At 40.3% G+C, this 23,764-nt stretch overlaps 1 protein-coding gene across 5 annotated transcripts; it reads left to right on the top strand.

Annotated features, from left to right (window-relative positions):
• The first annotated feature begins 1,062 nt into the window (after positions 1 to 1,062).
• tsc1b (TSC complex subunit 1b) lies at positions 1,063 to 20,885 on the top strand. 5 transcript variants are annotated; one of them, XM_083563953.1, is made up of 24 exons: positions 1,063 to 1,947; positions 2,593 to 3,127; positions 3,178 to 4,447; positions 4,516 to 4,770; positions 5,079 to 5,182; positions 5,855 to 6,007; positions 6,862 to 7,006; positions 7,496 to 7,650; positions 7,773 to 7,846; positions 8,081 to 8,259; positions 8,438 to 8,556; positions 9,453 to 9,618; positions 10,005 to 10,123; positions 10,408 to 10,504; positions 10,681 to 10,776; positions 10,937 to 11,504; positions 12,636 to 12,679; positions 13,701 to 13,867; positions 14,271 to 14,453; positions 14,558 to 14,668; positions 15,605 to 15,727; positions 15,983 to 16,170; positions 16,797 to 16,973; positions 17,204 to 20,885. In XM_083563953.1, exons 4-24 carry the CDS (start codon positions 4,662 to 4,664, stop codon positions 17,736 to 17,738), a joined length of 3,612 nt encoding a protein of 1,203 aa, XP_083420079.1. In that variant the 5' UTR covers positions 1,063 to 1,947; positions 2,593 to 3,127; positions 3,178 to 4,447; positions 4,516 to 4,661; the 3' UTR covers positions 17,739 to 20,885. The 5 variants fall into 5 exon arrangements, with proteins under 5 accessions (XP_083420079.1, XP_083420081.1, XP_083420078.1 ...); XM_083563955.1 differs by lacking the exon at positions 3,178 to 4,447 and having other exon boundaries at positions 2,593 to 2,796; positions 4,540 to 4,770; positions 10,008 to 10,123; XM_083563952.1 differs by lacking the exon at positions 3,178 to 4,447 and having other exon boundaries at positions 2,593 to 2,796; positions 4,540 to 4,770.
• Positions 20,886 to 23,764: the final 2,879 nt, after the last annotated feature.

The raw sequence follows: 23,764 nt of genomic DNA, 5'->3' as shown, positions 1-23,764 counted from the left end.
AACCCACTTGTAGAGCATAAGCACTGGTGACATTTAACATCACCCCTTCAAGTTCCAGCTTCACGTTCATCACCCTATCAGAAACTCTCTTCACCTCCACTACTTACTGTACTCTTCCTTCAGGATCGCACCTACACCATGTTTTCTTTCCATCCACACCATGATAGAACAGTTTAAACCCACCTCCAATGTTCCTGCCCTTACTTCCTTTCCACTTGGTCTCCTGAACACACAACATATCTACCTCCACTCTCCTACACTTCTCCTTTCCCTGCTGTCTCTGTAGACATCTTTCTCCTCTCCTACTCCTCCTTCGGCCAACAGTAGCCCAATTTCCAGCGGTACCCTTTTGGTTAACAATACTTCTGGCGGTCGTTGGTAACCCGGGCCTCGATCGATGGAATTCAGGTTTGTGATCCGCATATTTGATTTGGCACATATTTTAAGCTGGATGCCCTTTATAACGCAACCCTTCCCATTTTTCCGGGCTTCGCCACTAAGAGTGCACTGCCGTGCGCAACCCTAATGGCTGGGTTGTAAATGCAGCATTCCATTCCAGGAAAATTGGATTTGTTGCTTTTTACTATATCTCGCTCTTGCTGTGTCCACTTTATTAGGAACACATATAAACCTCCAGATTTTAGCAATTTTTTCCATTAAAACCTTTTTAAGCAAATCATGTGACAGCAATGCAACACTTTTAGTCATGGAAGTACAGGTAAAGAGGTTTGGTTAGTGTACACATCAACCATTAAGGAGATGTCATCTCACTAACGTTTACTGTGTTATAGGTTATAGCAATGCCATGCTGATGAGGTCAGGGTGAAATACTGTAGTGGTTTGAACTGACAAGAAGGTTATGGTTACATAAATAACCACTCTTCACAACCATGATGAGCAAAAAAGCATATCTGATTGCAGCCCCCCAAAAAAAGAAATTTGGTGCTATATAGAGCCAAATTAAACCATTAAAAATGGGGAAAAGGTGCAAGCCGTAACAAGCACGTCAAGCTTTCTGTTTTAAAAGTAGTTATTTTTTTCTAATACACAACTAATTGATGTCAAACGAAGAGAAAATCCTGGAAAACATATCAGGCAGCTGTAAATAGGAAATGCACATATGCAGTTACAGCATTTGCCACAGGAGGGCAGCACATACCTATAAAATGCACTGGATATCCAGAAAGAAATCAGAATTAGATTCATTTTTCTTACTGTAAGTTAAAATAATTAATAAAAAAAATGCTCCGAAATAACATAAAATGTCATAGGCTATTATATGTTATACAGTGTACATACAGTATATGGTGCATTATATAAATCTTGCATATAAATGCATTTATTCCATATGTAGGCTTCATATAATGCGTCATAACCTGTATGTGTAGACTTTCATATTATAGCATACACTGAAGATTTCATAAAATCAACAAAAAAAATGTGCTGCATGAAAGAGGTATATCAGCATAATTGCATAATACGGATCTTATAACAGAAATTGTGCATTAAATATTAAATAAACTGCTTATTGACTTCCATCCATTGGTTAATAATTCCTGATACTTGGACGACAAACTCAAATGTATACGACTCAATCGCGCGTGCGCACATCGCTCGAGTCGCGCGTTAAAAAATAAAAAACGCTTAACCGCATCGCATCCCTCCGCCCCGTTGGAAAAACAACCTAGGACCCAGATGCAGAATTCTGTAGAAAACTTTTGACCTCAAAATCCGACTTGGCGACGAGTACCACCTAACAAATCGCGGTTTAAAAAACGACCACGACGTCGCCAAACACGACACCAACCGACGCGTTCGCGTGTGCTGATAACGTGCGATCGTTCATGCGGATTATTTTATCTCGCCAGGCGCGGAAGGGCATTGCAGTGGGAGGGGTGTGAGGCGGCTAAGATGGCGGCGCCCTGTTTAGTGCAGCTGCTTTAACGGGTAAACAGGCTTTATTATTTGTTGTTTTGGTTTTTTTTTGTGATTAACAGCATGTCCTGAGGTAATATAAATATCCGGGTTCTTTTGCAAAGTCTATTTGATTAATCGTGTGTTCATAATTGGCGTTTTAATCACCTCAAAATCAGGAGTACTGCTGCTGGTTTGGGATTAAGGCTCGATCCCAAACGACTGATTTTTCATGTGGAGTCCACTACGTCTTGTAGGGAAGACATTCTCTATATTGTACTATGTAGTGCACTTGTATAGGGAGCAGCTAGCAATTTGGTTTCAGCCTGAGAAATAACAGCTTGCTGCTGGGTCTCATTGATTTTATATATCTGGTTAATCGACTGAGAAAATGTTGCACATCCTCATACGAGTGTTTTTGATTTTACCGTACATGGTTGTGATTTTAAGTGAAATGAAATGGAAGTGTTATTTTGTATTGTGGAGTTAATGTCTGTATTGGGCATTGTTCTCGGGAGTTGTTTACGCCCCGTTAGTGCTACAGTCAGCAGGCTTCAGCTCACAAAAACATGTCATTTCTTTTCATTGAAATGATTGAAAGATTTGATGAAACGACTACAAAGGCGTTATAAATAATACCTTCTGGTGGTCTGCTAACGAGTCGCTTTATTTTTGCAGCCTCAACCGTGCACCATGCAAAACACCTCCACTGAGGAGTGACTGCAAGCAGAATTGCAGTTTTTTGGATCATCAGCAGTTTATCTGGATCTCTGAGATGGAGTCATTTTCTCCACCTGACCATGAGATCATCATATCTGCTGTTTGGCTGAATCTTCGACACAGAAATGCACGCAGAACTTTTCTAACACAGGATGTTCAATGGCATGCAAGATTTATTAATTTTTTTCTTTTGTACTGAAATGTTTTGGTTGTTTTTATTTCAAACATTATCAATTTATCAACGATAATGCGTTAATTTCCACCTGAGTGACACAGCAGCTCTTTAGTGCTTATTTATTTATATTTATTTGACATATCCAGGCTTCTCGACTCCTATTTGTATGAGTTGTTCAACCATACCCGCTTCTGAAGTATTGACCTTTCATCCTACATCCATTATCTCATACATCTAGCAGTCTCAAATCATTTCCATAGCTCAAAGCAGAAAGCTCTTATCACTCTCTGTTTCTTGTTGTGAAAGTGCTTTATACTTGTCGCATGTACATTACAGCATGTTAGCCAGAAATGTTAGGAAGCACACAGACATTAAGGGCCCAATGAGTGGCAGCTTGGCGTCCAGCCTTTCGAACACTATGTAGTCTCGTGCCAGAAATCACGACTGGACGTAACTGTCTTCCCTTCTTTTAATTTTAGGCTCTTATTATTATAACATCACTGGAAACTGATGACTGAGAAAAGGTTTCGATTGTCGGATAGGAAAATATATGACCGTTATGTTTAAGATCGCTGATTGTATGCGATTCAACATTAAACGACTTCTTGCTGTAATAACGACTTAACACTTCATCAACCAGCACATTAGCATTGGAATCGCTAAACTGTTATATTGTCAGAAATATTTCCACATAAAACATATTTAATGTGTTTAAAGGTGGAGTTTTCTGTAAACTGCCACTAGGAGCTCTCTGGACTTTCGCTTGCTGGAAGCCCTAACGCTTTATTACTGCATCTGATGCACGTTTCACTTCATTGGGGATTACGTTGAGATCATCCAGGTCTGTCTGGCACTGTAACGTCTCGTCATCTTCTAGTGAATGGAAACTGAATGTGCATTAGTTTAATGTCTTAAGTGACTGAAGAGCTCAATTGAGGGGGTTTCGGAAGGGATTTTTTTTCTTGTTGAAGGGGAAAAAAAGTATCTTTAGGTTTTTGGTGTTTGTTTGATGTTTGATATTTGATGTTATTTAAATTCCGAGTTGTCTGCTGTCACTGTAACAAGGAATTAATCACTGATAAGATCTTTTTTTATATGAATGATTTGACTGAATGTTAGTTTACCATCATTCATTTAGTTGATTCTTTGTTGGCATCAACCTCAGCAACAGCAAAATATTGGGCAGAATGTCTTCAGTGTTTTAAGAGGTTTCTTTTAGATACAGTGTTGTGTTCTTATCCAGTCCACCTTTGTTTATGAACTATTCAGAACACCGAATTACTGAGGGAAGGATTTCGACGACAAGGTCCTGCATCATATATCTGTTCGAAGTTACTCTTGACGTTGTGTAATTACCACAAGTTATTTCCTGTTATCATTTGTTAACCAATTGTGTCCACGTGAAAGCTGAAAAAAAAAAAATCAAGCCTGTTTGTTGTGCTACATGGTGAATTAACTGCACTCAAACACTGCAGATTGTTTTCATGAATGTAACTATAGATGCTGGATTTTATTAGCTATGTTTAGTTTTATTGGTAGCAAACCTCATGACCGATCGTGGATTAGATATAATATGCCAAGTTTGCTCTACTGCCTTTATATGTTTTAATCAGAATAATTAATGATTTAGTGTGTTTTGTGATAAGAATCAACGGAGGACTGAGATCGCATATTCAGTATTGAGAACTAACAAGATGGTAAACAAGTTGTGTGTGTGTGTCTATGTGCAGTGGTGCATGGAGACTGTCGGTGGGCCACCCAGGGACCCTGAAGCAGGCAGAGAGAGTGACACCTGAAAGCCCCTCCCCTCCACCCTAGCCACACCCATCATTACACTATCGCCACCACCATCATGGCCAGGGAACAGCTCAACGTAGGTGATCTGCTCCCTCTCCTGGAGACCTCTGATCTCCAACAGCTTGAGGAAATCAAAGGGCTCATCAACGAACACCTCAGTACAGGTACTGCACAGGAGTCTGTTTTTCACTCGGTGTTGGTCATTTAATTATGTCCGCCTCATTTGGTACAATTTGTAGGTTTTAAATATAGAACAGGAAGTTATGTATTATATACACAGTGTAGTGACTGGTCAATGTTCTCCTTTTACCACAATTTTTAGAAACATTGCAGCTGCATTAAAAATCTAAAAACGGAATCATGCGGTTTAAACCTCCATCGCATCATGATATTGGTTTTTGTACACTTTTCTGTTTACAACCTTCAGAATCTGCTGTAAGAAACCTGTTTTTAATGTGTTTCATATGTTTAGACCGAGGGTCCGTGCTCCTGAACGGCTTGGTGGATTATTTCCTGGAGACCAACTCAAGTCCAGCACTACACATTCTGTCTTCAGTGAGGGAACCACATGACAAGGTGAGTGCCTCATCTCATATAAAAAAGAAAATAACACTTGAAACATGTTTAGAGGAAGTGTCAGCTTGCTCGTATTGTCGCTGTTTGACCTCTCTGCACCGCTGGTTCTGAAACGTTCACTGATTTTTGTTATGATGAACTTAAATGCCAGCTTTCACCTGATTGGCTTAATGCAGTGTGCTCCACACATTTCCTTACATTATCCTCATTCCTAAAATGTTAGTTGTGAAGAAAATGATGAAAATGTTATAGAGTAAGAACACTAGGCAATGTTTTTTTTGCCCTAGTCAGATGACCAGATATGAAACGTGTCTTATTGATGCATCGCTCAAACAGGAAATGAGACACTTTGTAAGTCAAAATGTCACATTCTTTAGAGCCGTTCTCAAAGTCCAGGCATTTTGCTGTCTCTCACACACACACACACACACACACACACACACACACACACACACACACACACACGTGCACTCATGCTCTTCTGATCACTCTCTTGAAATACGTTTTTAAATTCAGCTACTTTTCAGCAAGCATGCATACATCAGTCAGCCCTTGATTTCCTCAACATATTTATCATGTTTTTCTTTTTGAGTCTGTGTGAAATTTTAATTTTTTTTAAATAACACAAAGGCCTTAATGTCCAATGTCCCTCTCTTCTTGTCTCCTCTTTAGCATCTTTTTGATAAGATGAACGAGTGCATGGCTAAGCCGCCATGCCGTCTGCCTACACTCAACCTCCTGGGCCATGTGGTACGCAAACAGCCTTCCTGGATTCACAAGATCGCTCGCTACCCTCTGCTGCTCTCTCTGCTCAAGTGTCTCAAGGTGGGCATTAGAAGAGGTTTCTCTCACACTTGGAGTATTTTTGTCCACCAGCAGCAAGTGAAAGTCAGTAGGAGTAAGACAGAGTACATGTGTGTGAATGAGAGGGAGGGCAGTGAAGGGGTGTGGTTGCAGGGAGAAGAGGTGGAGAAGGTAGAGGAGTTCAGGTACCTGGGGTCAACAGTGCAAAGTGATGGAGAGTGTGATAGAGAAGTGAAGAAAAGAGTGCAGGCAGGGTGGAGTGGGTGGAGAAGAGTGATAGCAGGAGTGATTTGTGATAGAAGAGTATCTGTGAGAGTGAAAGGGAAAGTTTATAGGACTGTGGTGAGACCTGAGATGATGTATGGTTTAGAGACAGTGGTACTGGGTAAAAGACAGGAGGTGGAGCTGGAGGTAGCAGAGCTGAAGATGTTGAGGTTTTCGTTGGGAGTGACAACGATGAACATGATCATAAATGAGTTTATTAGAGGGACAGTGCATGTAGGACGTTTTGGAGACAAGGTGAGGGAGGTGAGATTGAGATAGTTTGGACATGTGCAGAGGAGGGACATGGGGTATGGGTTGGAGAATGCTGAGGATGAAGCCACCAGGAAGGGGGAAAAGAGGAAGACCAAGGAGGAGGATTATGGATGTGGTAAAGGAAGACATGCAGGTAGTTGGGTTGAAAGAGGCAGATGTAGAGGACGGGGGGTATGGAGACGGATAATCCGCTGTGGAGACCCCTAATGGGAGCAGCCGGAAGAAGATTAAACTTGAATATTAGCGTTTATGTCTAGCCGTATGTTGATGTGTGTACATCTGTTACCTGTTGTTTTAAAGGTTTATTGTTTTTCTTTGTTTGTTTCTCTTGGCACCAGACGGACACAGACGTCGTGGTTCTCATAACTGGTGTGCTGGTGCTTGTTACTATGTTACCCATGATCCCTCAGGCAGGGAAGCAACATCTGTATGAGTTTTTTGATGTGTTTGGACGCCTGGCTGCCTGGAACTTAAGGAACCCTGGTAAGAGATGCACAAATGAATTCAAAGAGAGATGCACAAACACACACAGATGGAGAAACAAGGAGACTGAGCGAGTGAGAAAAAAAGATTTACATGGACACGGAGAAAGAGAAGGAAACCAGCAGAGACCAAGAGTATGATAGTCAGAAAGGGGACACCGAGGCAGATTGACACACACAGGGGACATTTTGGATTTTGGAGTGTTCCTGGTTTAGATTCATGTTTAAAATAAATCATGATATCTATGAAATGGGTAAAATCAGTTCTAAAAAAAACCCAAAACAAACAAAAACATTTCCAGATATACTATTGTATCTGAAATAAAAGCGGTAGGTTTGGAAAAAAAAAGGAGAAAATGCTAGAAGCTTAAACACGTCAGTAAAAGCAAAACAATTTTTTTTTTACAGAAATAATAGTCTTGAAACTGAAGTGTTTTGAGTTTACCAATGAGGAGAGATGTTTAACTAACATCTTTGCCTGCTTCCACAGGTCACGTTTCAGAGGTGTTCCTGATCCACCTGCACGCCAGCGTCTACTCGCTTTTTCACCGCCTGTACGGCATGTACCCCTGCAACTTCATCTCCTACCTGCGCTCCCATTACAGCATGAAGGAGAACATGGACACGTTTGAAGAAGTGGTTAAAGTAAAGTTAATAATCCATGGTGTTGGGGGGGGGGGGGGTACTCTTATCATATGATGTATTGCGATTTTTGACTCGTCCATTTGTTGACACGCTGCTTAAAAACGTATTGCGTGTTTCCCTAGCCGATGCTGGAACACGTCCGCATACACCCGGAACTAGTGACTGGAACGAAGGACCATGAGCTGGACCCTACCAGGTGAGCAGCTTCTTTTATTATAATACTGTAGTGGAATTGATCAATTTCTCTTTGATTTTTGTCTTTTTATTCTTTCAAATGCCTCCACCCCCCCTGTTTCCTACCTTTAACGTTTCCTACCTTCCTTCCTTTTTGCCATTTCCTTATTTTAATTTCTCTTTTCCTGTTTCCTTCTTTTTGCTTTTTTTTTTTTTTTTTACTCTTGCTTACTGACTGTTCTTTTTGCATCTACAGATGGAAAAGGTTTGAGATCCATGACATCGTGATTGAATGTGCCAAAGTGTCTCTAGACCCTCGGGAGGCCTCCTGCGAAGAGGGCTATGCCACCTTGCCTGAGCACTTCTGTGCCAACTTGCACATGCGTGCCCCTGATTGCACTGCCAGTCCCTACACTGACCTGCACAGCAGTTATGGTACATTCTTATTCTTTATAATTTTTTTTTTCTCCCCATGTTGATTTGGCTTGTTTTACTTCAGGAATTGTTGTCTATGGTTGCTGTTAAAGCCTTGCTTGATTTTTCAGTTAAAGATGCCGAATCCTTTTGTTAAATAAAGCAGACTTGAATTGTTTTTATTCATTTGTCCCTGTAGGAAGTTCATCCTCCAATCATTTTTCCACACCGCGGCAGCCTGTCCTTCCTCCTCTGCCCCTGTCTTCTCTCTCAGGGACACAGTTGGCTCATCGCAGTCCCCCCAGCACCCACCGGCCGGTATGAATCTTTCACTTCCCTTTTAATAGAGCCACTCTGGCAGCCTGTGCTCGGTTTTACAGTTCCAGCTCTCTATAAGATTGTGTTATTGCAGCACTAGCTCTGTGTAGCTCACTGTGGCCAGAGGGGAGAATTCATCTTGTCTTTTCAGTGTCTTCCGCCTCTTGTTGTTTTACTTTGGACGAATTGGCTTTGTCATTCTGTTTGTAAATCACCTCAATCTCCTCAGAGGAACCTGAATTGTCTTCTTGTTCTCCAGCAGTCTGACTGAGGTAGGGTGTGAAGGGGAAGGATTTAGATCTAGAATGGAGAGAAGAGTCACAGAGTCTTCGGGAGTTTGCGTGTTCTGCTTTAAAAATGGAAATACAGCTAGTTGACGTAGGAACTGTTGCTTTGGCAACATGGCTAGCACTGCCACTAGTTTCCTCTGTCTTCTTGTTGGGATTTTATTCTGCTTAACCCCTCACCCACTGTACCCAATGGAGAAGACCGACCAGCAGATTTGCTCAGATCAACGTGATGAGACACTGACAAATCTGCAAGCTGTTGTTTAGAATGTAATTTATAAAACTGTTGGATTGCATTTTTATCACCGATGCAGAAAACAGGATCCCTTTTATTGGCTGTGAGTTAAATCAAATGCCTGTCTTTCTTTAGTCACAAAGGCCACACCCCTTTTTAGACCCAGAGGCCATGCCAACTTCACAGGGACTGATCAGCATAGCCAATCACTAATTGCACCTTTAATCTGTCCATTAGTTTCTAAAGTGTGATTATTTATTCATTTTAGATATAAATTGAAATACGAGGAAAAATAAGTAATATTTACATGTAGCTGTCTTTTACAAATGATACGTTTTCTTTCTTTTTTTTTTCCCCCTCCTGTGACTCTTCAGAGCTCTACATGTGAATTCAACTTCATCTATGGCATTAAGGACACTCTCTGGAGCCCCTCTTCCCTCTGTGGTATGGCCACCCCGCCTTCCTCAAGAGGAATGTCTCCAAACCCTGAGCTATCCCAGAGTGCCTTACATGTATCTGGTCGCTTTTACAGCACCCCTGGTAGGTCTGCCTTTAAACTGAGTGCAGTATTCTAAATGAGGGAACTAACCAGACTATTCTGCACAGGAGAAACCATGATGAAATATAGTATAATGTAAGAGAAACAAAAGCACTATATTCGTTGCGCAGCAATTTGATGAATCACGTTTCTTCTTTACAATTGTATAGATGATAGTCTGGATGAAGAACCTCTTAGAAAATTGCAGTACATTACCTTTTAGAAAATGATTGACATTTTACAAGCGTGTACATGAAGCTTCTTAATAAGGGTTGCTTCCTGTTTTCTAAATTCCTATTGTGAGATAAAAAATAAATGGCAGATGCATAAATAGAGAATGTTCTTTCTTCACATCAAAAAGTCTGATTGAACTGTTTCTGTTTCATAGGAGGAGGGAAAGGCACCCCATGTTCCAGCACTCCAGCGGCATCGTCTCCTCCTCCCAGCTTCTCGGACGACCCGCCGTCTGCTTCCTTAATCCACAGTACACCTAGCCTGCAGTTTAAGGTAACTTTATGGGATAAGAAATGGCGTTACTGTTGGGAAAATGGAAATGTCCACAGCACAAGCAGAAACATAACACTGGAATTAGTGCAGTAATATAGAACTTTCCAATTTTTCTGCTTTCCAAGTTGTATTGTTGGCTAATCACATTGTAGATGCATGTAGATTTAGTACAATATGAAAAATAAATGTAAATTGTAAATGTTGCTTTCTTTTTGGTGTCTTTGTTACTTTATAAAACCAGATTTTATCGAACATAATGTGATGCATCGTTGTTTTCTCTTCAGGACGGTAGACCTATAGACCCCACCAAACCTCCACTACAGAGGCAAGAGCAAATCAGAGATTTGGAGAAATCCCTGGATGACAAGACCAATCACAGAGGTACAAATACAAAGATATAGTGTTTACTCAGAAACAGAAATAAGACTGAAATAGAAGTATTTGTATGTGAGACTATACTGTTTGAACTGTAGCATGCTGGGTGATTGAGATATTTGAGGTGGATTAGTCAAGGGTTTAGCCTGATTTTTGGCTCTTGTGTTTTCCGTCTGAATCAGATGGTGCGGATAAGAATGTGTCCATGACACTGACCGAGTTATCCGTCTACATGAAGGAGCAGGAGCAGCTGCGGCTGGGCAAGGAGAGGGAGGAGGGTAGGCAGTGTGGAGTCTGTTTTATTTCCTTTGTATTTGGTTTTCTTTTTTTTTTTGCCAGAAATGATAGCTTTCTGATTTTAGAAATGACCTCCAGCTTTAAAGCTGATGCAACATCCTGACTCTTAAACGTTCCCCCCCCCCCCCCCCCCCCCCCCAGCTGCCATCACAGAGGAACTGATGAAGCTAACCGAAGAGAAGCGCGACACTTCCGGCGCTCGGGGTTTTGACTCGCCGTTCTTCCGCACCACTGAGAATCTCACTGGTCCCCAGGAGAAGCCCCCTCCAACTTTCACCCACCTCCGTGATCCCCACCATGCCGTCTCCACGCCGGATAAGATCGACATGCGCGTCTGGTGGAGAGGCCAAGGCAGTCGTTCGGCGTCCCAGGAGCAGCCGTGGTCCTTCCAGCCTCTCTTTGCACCAACAGAATTGCGGCTCCACAGCCCCAGTGCAGAGGACGAGGCTCTGAAAAATACACCACACTCTCCCAGCCTGGGCATAGCACCCTCCTCACTGCCTTATGAGGCTCTATTTAACCTTGCACTGCCCCGCACCACTTCCCTGTTCATGAGCCGAAGGAGCTCAGAGGCATTGGAGAGAGCAGCGATGCAAGGCATGGCGGGAGTGGCGGATGAATGCCACGGAGTAACGTCAGTGTCTCCTCTTGAGGTGCTTGATCGCCTGGTGCAACAAGGCACTGATGCTCATGATAGGGTGCTGAAGAGGTAAATGGGTTTTTTAATTAAAAAATCTTCCCTTAGCATGAATAGCAGCTTTACACACACTTGGCATGTGGAAAGTTAATTTCTTCAAATTTTCAGCTCATATACTTTGCCATGCCTGATTGTGAAACTTGCTAAGGAGATTTCTTTCTGACTTTGGCTCATTGTCTTGTTGTATGGTTGACTTGGTTTCAATTAGTTGCTGTCCAGAAGGAATCGAGTGGTATTGACATATGGAATGGTCGCCATGTTCTTTCAGTATTTGTCACCCGGAAAAAGTTTTCAACCTTCCCTGCACCAAATGGCCTCAAACCATTAACCACCTCCATGTACGTCTGTGGGTGCGAGCCAGTCTATTAACGTCTGTCATCTTTCTCCGTCTTACATAGACAAAATATCAAATTTGGACTCAATTCCCAGAACTTCTTCCGAGTCGTCCACTGTCTAAATGTGTTTTTGACTAGTTTGTTGACTATGAACTAAAGGTGTATGCATGTGTGCAGTTACAAGCAAGAGATAATTTGAGAGCTGGGGAAGGAACAGTTATTTAAAGCTGATGTAACATAAATGATAGTTTAATTTTATTTTTTACATAATGCCTTGGTCAGAAGTGCATGGTTTTATACCCTGAGACAAATTGATTAAGCAAGTGGATTTGGGTGTAACTTCCACTTGGTTGGGTTTAAACCTACAGCTGCGTTTAGTCTGTGTCGATAATTTGAACACCTCTGGTGTAACTACAGCTGATTGTTCACTAAAAATCTGTTAAAGGCTTGTTATGACCTGCTGGTCTCTATTTATGCCAGAACAACTGCAGCCACTGTGCTGCTGTTTCTCCTCCACTGCACCCTCGTCATCAACAACACCAGTGTCAGTACACAACAAACAGAGGTTCTCACATGCTTTCCTTACCCTCCTCTTTTCTCTTTTTTACTTTACATTCTATCTCTCTCACACTGCTCTGCATAGCTGAGTAATTGTTTTTGACCGGAGATGGTCTTGTCCGAGCCATATTCTGACCAGGCCCAAGTCAGGAGAGTTTGTGGGCTCGCAGCCAGATTAGAAATGTGTGCGCTCAATACGCTGTCACATTGCTGACCTCACCGATCACCTCATTTATATAATCTCTTTCAGATTGCCTCTGCCAAGCAAGTCAGCTGACTGGACTCACTTCGGAGGTAAACAACTTAATGGCAGAGCACTCAGTTAGCTTGTGAGGATCTTGTTCCTGTGCACTTTTCACTGCAGGCTATCGCTGTATTTTTTTTTTTAGGGGTAAAAAAAAAAAATCGTCCTAAAATGTGGCTATACGTAAGAAGTGTACAGTGCGATGTCATGATTATCAGCACACCCAAAAATAGTGGAGTCAGCACTAGTCATGTTTTCTAACTCAGGCATTCACTTTATTTTTCTCAGACAGGCAGTAGTGGCCTTGCATTTTCATTATCAGATCACAGTGTAATGTATTTTATCTTATGCTTAATATAATATTATATTGCAATAAAGGTAAACTTTGTTATTTACTGATTATCAAATCTTCTAAGTTCTTATAACAGTTAAAATTTCATTACCAATTCAATGTAATATTCTGTATATAATATGTCTACTGATGGAAAAATACTTCAATGCCTATTTAATATTAGAGGCATTCTCCACACAATTATTTATTTTATTAATGACCATTATGGTTCATTTATGACAAGCCTCTCTCTCTCTCTCTCTCTCTCTCTCTCTCTCTCTCTCTCTCTCTCTCTCTCAAATGTGTATATGTATGTATTTGAGTTAAATTATTAAATAACTTTTAATTAAATTGAATTTAATCAAATCTCGTTAAAAATATTTGCTTTTACCTTATACATGATTTAATATTATAAGTTTTAAGATTAGTGTTTTTGAATGAGACCGGAAGCCAACTTCAGGTTTAATGACATCCAGATGATGACTGTGGTGGGAAAAACAGTGTAGGCTGTTCATATTGGAATTGAATAAAGCCCTGCAGTTATGCAAGTTATATGAGTCATGTGATTGTTCAGAAAAAAACCTGTTTTTGTGTGTGTGTGTGTGTGTGTGTGTGCATACTGCAGGCCTCAGCCTTTGTTCCCACAGGTTTTATTGGGCTTTCCAATAAAATCCTATATCCTGTATCTTTCCATTCCTTCACAATTCTTTCTCTCTCTCTCTCTCTCTCTCTCTATTAAGGCTCTGCACCTCTGGATGAACTGCAAACGCTACGCAGTCAGTTGCTGTTGCTGCATAACCAGCTGCTGTATGAGCGTTATAAGCGCGAGCAGCATGCTGTGCGAAACCGTCGTCTGCTGCGCAAAGTCATCAATGCCACAGCACTCGAGGAACAAAATAACGCGATGGTAAACACCAATATCAAATGAGTCCTTTGTTATGTTTATGACTTTTGTATAAATTGTGGCGGGTCTTATTTTTATATCGGTTACACATCCATGTACAATTACTGACTGTAGCCCAGCTGTTAAGATACACAATACAGATGCAACACTGATGTTGAGACACATTATGTGCAACATCTAACTTGGGCCAGACTACAAATCGGATATGTGCTTCTCCTAATTTTCTAATCGTTGCATAAATTATGCTTATAAATTAAGCTTTTTATGATAATCGTATCAAAGCATGCAAAAATCAAATTTTCTGGTAACCAATCACAACTACACACTAGAACACAGGCTTTTATTATATGTCCATCCTGAACACCCTGGATTTTGTGTGTGTGTGTGTGTGTGTGTGTGTGTGTAGAAGGACCAGCTGAACCTGCAGTGTGTGGACATCGTGTCTCTGCGTGAGAGCCTACACATGGAACAGCAGCGTTACAGGCATCTCTGTGTTGAACGGGAAACCATGGTCACGTGCCTACACAGTCAGATCCGGGAACTTCAACACGAACGTGACGACTACTACACCAAATACCAGGAGTTACAAGTTAGTATTCAGTCTCGCACACATTCTTGTAGAATTTGTATCTCTACCAATGTAGGAGCAAACTTTCAAACTCGACTATTATTTGTAATGTGTGTTTTTATTAGAGTCAGATGCAGGAGTGCCAGAAGAGGATGGGGGAGATGGAGGCTGAGCTCCAGAAGGCGAATAACCAGGTGTGCCATACGGGGCACCAACTGAATCAGCTCACTGCCAAGGTAAAGACACTAACGCTCCATTCTGCAGAATTATAACTGAGGTAAAGTATCATTCAAAAAGGAATAGTAGGGGTGTACAGCTCCATAACTGAGGCCGATGCAATTTCAATCTCAATGCATAGCCAACGATACGATACATCAAACATACATATGAAACGGTTACCGATGTGATGTGATCGATGCAATGGAAGATGCAGCTCTACTTTTGCCATGTTACTGTTTTGTGTTTCTCAGGAAACACTTTGGTCTCAGTAGCGTTGATTTCGTGATTGAGAAACAGTTTGACGAGAAGAAATCGATCTAAATAATAAAAGTGTAGCACATCTAATAATTGTATATAAATAAATCCACTTTTTACCGTCCAAAAGCAAAATCGATGCATCATGATGGAGTGGAAGATCTTGAGTGATCTGCTATTCAACTTGACACCTCAACACCTTTGGAATGAATTGAAACACTGACTGAACTTCAGGCTTCTTCACCCTACATAAAGTACTTGACTTTACTAACACCCCTGTGGCTGACTAAGCACAAATCTCCACAATCTTCCCATAAAAATGGTTACTTTTTATTTATTTATTTTTTATTTTATAAAAACAAATGGGACTAAATGTTGAATGGGTTTGGGAAAAAAAAAAGGCTCATATGAATGTGTCCCTATAGTGTATATCATATTAAAAATGCTCACTTGGAAAATCAATGCAAGTCTCTGGGGGGAGACTCCAGGACATGTATTGACTGCATTGTTGCTTTGTCTAACACCACAGCATATGGCGGAGTTAGTCATGCTAGGATTTGAAATGCAAAACTTCACCAGTAACACCTTTTATATATTTGTAATCCCTGGTTTTCTATTCCCTCCCCTACAAGTTATGATAATAATCTCACCTTCCCTTCTGTTTTTCTTGTTTGTTTGTGTTTGCGTTTCCTCTATAGTTGTCCTCTAGTGAGAGCACACAGCAGCAGTTGAGCTTCATGAGCAGACAGTTGTTGCTGCTGGGTGAAGCCCATAAACTGTGCGTGCAAGAGCTTCAACAAGCAGGCCCAGACCTCAGCAAGGTACACAAGAGAAACGTATATCGCTGCTGTCGAGTGAAGGCAGTTTTTATTGTCATTTCATCCATATGCGCACATACAACGGAAGGAAACATCACTCTTTTGGGACCAGGGTGCAGCATAGAAGACAAATATAGTGTTATGCATTATTACAAATTCATTGCAGCAGTGTATTGCACCCAAGCAAAGACACAATACTAAAATGTAACATCACCACCCAGCTTTTATTGGTCTAAATCAGAGTTCTGTGCTGCGTAGGAGGTGCACATGGTGCAGGTGTCCTTGATTAAGGAGGTGGACCGTCTGAAGCAGAATCTGCTGCTGCAGGGTCAGAAGCTGGACGCGGCTCAGCAGAGAGTGGCTGAGCTGGAGACGCAACTGTCCAAGAAAGAGCACCTCATCACAGAGCAGAAGTTGTTCCTGGAGGACGTCAAGGGACAGGCTAAGTACGGATGCACACGGGCAGATACGATGTCCTTGTCTGTCTTGGACATTATTTTCTATGTGAATAAAGAGTATGCTTGTGTGGTAAATATTAAAGGTTATATGGCATGAATACATGTCTGCACCAAAATAGCTCAAAACAAGTGGAAGTGGAAGGAAAAATCATACTTGGGAATCAAAATTAGAAGTTTGTATATAGAGCATATCTAAACAAGTCCGAAAGCAAATTCTGGGTAAAACTCAAGGGAATAATCAAGTGTGACACTCCCGCCACCATGTTTCACAGGGTGGAGGTAATGTGGTATTGCCTGGCCTTAAAAATTATTAAATTACTTGATCAAAGGAATCGCAAATGCTTGAAACGAATGGAAAAAGTGTCAAAATAATGTTGTCCTTTTTTATTTTAAATAAACAGGAAAGCAGTCGGAGTCTACAGTATAGTGCATCAGCAATTTCAATTGTATTTGTATTTTTATGTGCACCTTCAAATATAGAAACATTGGGATGCTTTTGTAAATCCTATCCAGTTTGGACTCTTATTCTACTTTTCTTTACCCCTGTGAGATTTGGCTGCTTTGCTTGTTGCAAATTACCTCCTAATCTTCCTTTTCTTACCTAACTCCCTCAGGGAGGAGCTGAAGGCTTCTGAAAGTAGGTATCAAGCACAAAGGCGTGTGACTCAGGCCCTGCAGATGGAGCTGTTGCAGCTCTACAGTAGGCTGGAGATGGATGTTCCCGTTGCCTCTGCTGCGGCTTCATCAGCAGCAATGGATGCCAAGGAACGCAGCTGTCCCACACAGACCAGGTAGTGATACGAGTTCATCTGCTTTATCATAGACAATCACACATACAGTGGATTAAAAAATTGTAATTCGAGCTGATCTTTTAAAAAGTAGTTTTATTTTGGGTAACTATTACTTTGACCCTCTATAGAATTTCACCATTGTGCTTGTAAAAATATTGAGTATTGACTCAACTGTGTGTATTATAATAAGACCAACATAAAATTTTTGCTCTCTTATTGGTCCCTCACAGTGTGGTGGCATCAGCTGGACCAACGAAAGCGGCCTCTAAAGACAGCACCAAGTCATCACCACACAGGAACGGCTTCTCGTCAGGTCAAGCTAAAACTGGCTCCCCTGACCCCAAGTCCAAGTCGATAAACGGCAGTCGAGCCACACCCCCACCCATGCTGGTAGAACCGCCCCATGCTTGCCCTGTTTTGCCCCCCTCCACCCCATCCCTTACCGTTGGCTCCTACCCTAGTGCCAAGAGTTTCCTTGGCATGCGGGCACGGGAACTCTTCCGCAACAAGAGCGAGAGTCAGTGTGACGAGGATTACGCTCCCCGTGCACAACTTACCGGCCTATCACAGGGCCTGAAAACCGAGCTCTGTGTGGAGCCTGCAGTAAAGACAGGTCCCGCCTCCTCCACACACAACCACGCCTCCATCATCCCTGCTAAAGAGCCCGAGGTCTTACAGAGAGCAACAAAAAGAGTAGCAGGACGGCCGGGGAAGCAACAGCTTCATATCATGGACTACAATGAAACGAATCAGGAACACAGCTAGACTGTGTCAAGCACGTTGCTAGTAGATGAAGGAAGCCGGAAACTGATTTCGGATTACGCAGGACTTTTTTTATTTTATTTTATTTCGGTGTTCATTCCGTTTCTTAAAGCGGACAACAGGATTCAGAATTTCCATTAATGTTTCTCGTGTCCATTTTCCCCTGGAGCCCAAACTGAAGCGTCTTCCTGTGTAGAGATGAAACCCATCTTTATATATTCTTTGGTTTTTAGTTTTGTTTTTTCCCCACCAAACCTTACAAATTAGCTTCATCGCCGAGTGCACTGTTGAGTGGGGTGGGATTAGGGAGTGCCTCCACAGTGGGATGATGTAATAAGAGAATGATGGTCCTTCTTGTGTCAAGGAGGAGCAACATAGTGTTGTTACTTCTTACCTTCCCCTGAAACCAGCTGATTTTTATTTTTTTTTTATGTACCGAAATCATGCACAGTGCATGTTTAAAAGAAGGAGAGAACTACGTTTTTATATCACTAGAGTTTTAAAATTATTTATTTTGAATCTTTTTTTTTTAATCCCTCCATGACCTTTTGCAAAGTGTTCCTGGTAACTGAGAAGTATTAACGTTCATGAAAACAAGAAACAAAGCCCATAAATGGAACAAGTTAAATGCCACTTCAGCCAAGAACCACCTTTTATCTGTCTTAGTGTCATATACAGCTATTCCACAGCACAAAAAGGTCAATCAGCCAAGAATCACCTTAATGTGTTAATCACGGGTACTTGGCAACCTAGCCTTCTTGCCCAGGTATCGTGCGCTTTGGGACCTCGAGTCTCAAACAGACCTGGTTGTGGAATCGTCCTGAGAATATCTCTTGTCACTTTCCTATGGTCAAATTTTCTTTCTCTTTTTCCTTCTTTTTTTTCCTTTTTTAAATGCATTTTTTTAAAGTTGAATCTCAAATTAATTTTTTTCCACTGTGTACAAAAGGGTGCCATTTCAGATTCCGCCTTAGAAAAGTTTGACTCCGCGTGGTACCTGATTAACGCATGCACTCGACATGTTTTTACTGCACTAAATGTTTTGGCACCCCCCCGACTTTGTTTTCACCTGCTGCATTATAAACTGCACCATATACTGTATTTTAAAGGGAGACAAGTGACATTTCACCGACAAATGATACGGTAGATTTATGAATTATAACTATTAAATGGTGCTTATTGCTAACCAACCAAATCTATAGAACTCCTCGTAGTCTAACGGTTAATGAACTAAAAACCACAGGTATCCGTTATCAGGCCCGAATCCGACGCATTATTCTTAACGGTAAAAAAAAAATATTCATCGTTGTAGGCTTATTTGCATCCTTTGCTGTTCAACTAATATCTCAATGGTTTGTAATTCAGAAATCCAGGCAAATGTGGAATTTTAATTTTTTTTCCCCTTTGGTTAGATCTTGTTTTTTAATTGCAGTTTACAGATTAAAAAAAGGTGGCAACAATGTCGTTTCACTCGCATACATTTTAAAGTGTACTCATAATGGGATTACTAAGATCGGGCCAGCCAAGCAAGTGGTGCCATGTTTAAAAAAAAAAATACAAAATTTCCCCTTTGAAATTTTCAAAAATTTACAAAAATCAGTAATTCTGCAAATGAAAGGGAATAAATTGGAACATTCCGAACCCCCCCCCCCCCCCAACATTCAGAAAAGTTGAAAACACTCGATCACTGTATAAATCTCAAGTCGCAGTGTTGACCCACATCCAAATGAGGACTAGTCAGAAATCACTGATTTTTCTAAACATTTCACTCTGTTCAGTATGCTCCATGTTTCAAATATTTACTGTAATCCTATTTTCAGCTCCACATTAATCCATACTGGCCTTTTCGTGCACCAGAAATTTTTATTTTTTTTGCTTAAAGTTTTAATTTAATTCTCTGTTTTTTCATATCGTATTGAGATTTTACTGAAGGCGCAAGAGATTTAACACTTTTTCAAAGGATACATGTGCCAAGTAAGGAATAAAACTCGGGTGCATGATGAAAAATAATGCCTTTAAGAGTTTTTTTTTTTAATATCAGACATTTTTGCTGTTACATTTTTGTTACATTTAATGTTGTGCATCTCCCACAAAACCGGTTTCTGTTTTCACTTGTGTTATTGCAGCTGTAAAGTCGTTCCCTAACCAGTGTGTCTTCATAAATTATAATGTGTAAAAAAAAAAAAAACAAACAAACAAAAAAAAATCACATCAACTCTTGAGACTTTCTAATGGTGGAAAACTTACTGGTACTGGAGACTCATATCTTCTTTTTCGTTCCTTTTTTTTTAATATGCTTGCAGGGACTCTTCCCTTTTTTTTTTCTTTTGTTTTCCCCCCTTTCCTTTTTCTTCAGAACCATTTTCTTTTACATTCTTTATGCCTTTCCTCTGTTATTATTGCTTTTTTTTTCTTGTTTGCTTAGTCTTTTTGGTTTATTCCCTTTATTTTTCCATTGATTTTTTTTTTCTTTCCATATCAATGATTACATAATCCCTGTTAAACAACACTCCGTTTATTATTAGTTTTGGATTGTGCAGAGTGGCTGTAGCTTCTGTTATCAACACCTTCTGTCTAGTCAGATTCGAGACTTCATCAGCTCGTATGCTTTAAGGATAAATGCTTGAGTCAGCGATGCATTGATGCTGCTCGGAAACAAGTTTCCACAAAAACAGTGGTGTTTATGTTGATTATCAGCACACTTTCAATTTATGTCGAATCCAGTAAAAATGAATGGATCGTTTTTTTCCTGTGTTTTTATTGGAAGTTTGCTAAATCAATAAAGGCTACAGCATGGTCACGAAGGCACAGGACAGCACACAGCTGTGCTCCGACACCGGGCACGAGGTCACATCTGTAAGTGCTGGTATTTGCTGTAGTAATGACACTTTGGTGGACTTTGTGTCTCTGTTTGAACTGCAGAAATCCTGTTGTCCTCTCGACCTCTGCCGTCATCCCTTCTGCCTCGCTATCTACAGCATGTACAACTTTAATGCCAATAGGAAGTGACACGGTGAGATGGACGGTACAATCAGTGAGCTGAATGGAGCAGGGCAGTTGGACCTCCTGTGATGGAGGAGGAAGTTCATTAAGCATTTGCTTGTGTTGACTGTGAAAGATGAAAATAAAATCGTCATGTTTTGCACTATAGCAGGTGATTCGACTTTTTATTCCGGTGCGCCTCGTGTCTTTTTTATTTCCGTTTGTTTTTTATTTTTGCGTTATTTATTTATTTTTTTACAAACTTTCTCACCTTTTTTTTCTTTTTGCTTTGCTTTTCCATGATTTATTTTTTTTTACTTTCAATGATTTCTTTTATTCTCACTTTTTTTTTTATTTTATTAATTAATTAATTTTTTTCCCCCTTGATTTATTGCTTTTTGTGTTCTTTCACTACCTGGTTGGTTGTGGTGTGTTTTTGTTTTATAAATTTTTTTATTCAGTTTCTCACCTTATTATTTTTCTTTCAGTTTCTTTTTTTCTTTCCTTTTATTTCCTTACTCAAGATTGTCCCCTTAACCTGTATTCCCTGCCCTTTTCTTTCCTTCACACCATCTTTTCTCTGTCCTTTTACTCCTTCAGTCTACCTTTTTCCTTCTCCTCCCTTCATTTTCCTTCATGTCACCTACACGTTATTATTGTAACTATTGTTTTATATTTTTTTTATTAAAAGATAAATCCTATTCATTAATCTGAAATGGAAAATGATGTAATACGGCAGAGTCAGAATTATACTAAATCAATTTACATTAGAAGAATAAGAGAATAAAATATATTGATCTGCAGTGTATATAAAAAAGAAACGGATTTATTGTGTACAGATGCAGTAATGGTGTGATGTGTGAGTGCAGTATAGTGTGTTTGTGTAAATGGAAACATTGAGACACCAGCAGATGTATCTTGGGGTGAATTAAATTTGACACTGCAGTGAAATATGATCGAAGTTAACAGTGAATAGTGAGTGGCAGTGTGTATACGTGTAAATAGTGAATCAGAATCACTTTTATTACCAAGTATCATGGGTTATGGGTAATGCTTATGAAATTACAACGTGCGGTTTTAATGTTAGTGTTGATGGAGGGAGATAAGTGATGATGGTGGGTTCTTGGTATTGTTCATGAGGTCTGTTGTGGATTGAACAAAACTTTGTATGGTGTATGTTGGTGTAAATGTTGGTTGTTGTTGTTTGTTATTATTATTGACAACAATAATAACAGCTATTGGTTATTACTTGCTTTGCTGAATGTATGACTGAAACCACTTGCTGCTATTCTGCAACTTGCACACACCTCCACCTGGATTCTGTTGTGTATTAGTGTATGCTGAATGATGACCGCCAGAGGGCGCTGCTGCATTGCAGTCTTCCTGTCAGGAGCCACTAAAACGCCCCCCTACCAGAGCAAAACTGATGTCAGCTTCACTACAGTTTATAACTGTTGTGTTTGGATCTGATGGTGGTTTATTGAAACACTGAGGGAAAACTCAGTAGTTAGATTTATAAAAGAAAATGAGATCTTATATTTTACAATGTAATCTTTTAATGTAGTAGCTGAGGTAAAATTATTATGCTTCATCTTATTTAAGTTAACTAAATTCTTCTATGTATTAGATTCTGAGAAAACAAGTCATGATTTGTAGAAAAGGGTTTGAGGTAATTTGCTAAGTCAAAGTCTGGAAAAGATACTGTGGTGGTTTGCCCTGTATTCTGGGGGGAAAATTCTGGAGCTTGGTTTTCTAGAAAAGAAAAGCATACGTTAGTTTTATAACCTCTAAACAACAGGTTGAGGTAATAGTTTATAAACATTTCCTGAAAAGAAACTGGGATGATGAGTGATGTTTTCTAGAGTAGCGTTTTATGTTTAGCTACATTTGAAAAATTTAATGGTAAGGTAAATATATTTTTTTTCTTTTTCTTTTTCTTATAATTTAGGTCCCCTGGTGGTCTAGTGGTTAAGATGCAGCGCTCCCACCGCTGCGACCCGGGTTCGATTCCCGGTCAGGGAACCATCCCCAGCCACTCTTAGTGCCGGTCCCAAGCCCGGATAAATTGGGGAGGGTTGCGTTAGGAAGGGCATCCAGCGTAAAACATGTGCCCAATCAAACGTGCGGAGGATCCGCTGTGGCGACCCCTAAAGGGAGAAGCCGAAAAGAAATCCTATTAGCTATAATTTGAAACAAAAAGGTAATTGGATGTTTTCTAGAAAGAAAAAAAAAAAGCTAAGGCGAATAGTTATACATTAAAAATAATGAAGCTGAGGTAACTAGCTATATTTCTTAAAATAAGAAGCTGAGTGAAATAACTGTTTTCTAGACAAAAATCTATGGTAATGAATTCTATTAAAAAAAAAAAAAAAAAAACAGCAATAAAAAAACAAATAGAAATTAGTCTGCTATTAAAAAAAAAAAAAAAACTGATCCAAATTCCACATACATCAAATCTGACATTTTGACTTCGCAAGCCCTTGGGATAACCTTGAGATTCAAGAGGCTACATCTCTACAACTATTTTTTTATTATTTTTTTTAATGTGGTAAAAAGAAAATATCCAGACATCTGCAGGCATCTCAGGTGTTCTGGGGCGTTTGTCCCTTTCTGATTCTCGTATACAATCGTCTATAGGTGATCTGGATCTCATCATCTGTACATAATCGGTCGTGTGTGATTGCTTTAACCAAAATGAGGGTATCTATCTCCTGACGGAGTCAAAAACCTCTCATGATTAATTGACCGCTGCCCAGAGGGTCAGAGAGCCTGATGTGCGATAATTGGACGCACAGGGAATCGGCAGCAATTTGTGTTTTTCTGAGTCTACTTGAGAAATTAGATGTCGGTGCAAATCTGAAATTGCTCCTCGATGTTCTCAAAGAGCACATGAAATTTTAAACATAAATCTTAAGTATTCAGTGCAAAGGGATTTCTTTCCTTTCTCCCAGCTCTCTTTACCAAACTTGAGATGGAGCCTTGTGAAATTGTCAGGACATACAGAGCCCTGTGCAAAGTTAGAACAGAGTTCCCAAAGAGGGTTTGAG

Source organism: Silurus aristotelis, assembly GCF_946808225.1.
Source record: "Silurus aristotelis genome assembly, chromosome: 16".
NCBI classification, from domain to species: domain Eukaryota; kingdom Metazoa; phylum Chordata; class Actinopteri; order Siluriformes; family Siluridae; genus Silurus; species Silurus aristotelis.
The sequence above is the reverse complement of the archived record's forward strand: the minus strand, read 5'-3'. Positions and strand labels throughout refer to the sequence as shown.

Bases quoted from the DNA above. Each gene is read 5' to 3' on its own strand.
- tsc1b (XM_083563951.1), top strand. From the start codon at position 4,662: ATGGCCAGGGAACAGCTCAACGTAGGTGATCTGCTCCCTCTCCTGGAG. The intron at 7,007-7,495 runs GTAAGAGATGCA...CTGCTTCCACAG, and splicing joins CTGGAACTTAAGGAACCCTG to GTCACGTTTCAGAGGTGTTC. The intron at 16,974-17,203 runs GTAGTGATACGA...GGTCCCTCACAG, and splicing joins AGCTGTCCCACACAGACCAG to TGTGGTGGCATCAGCTGGAC.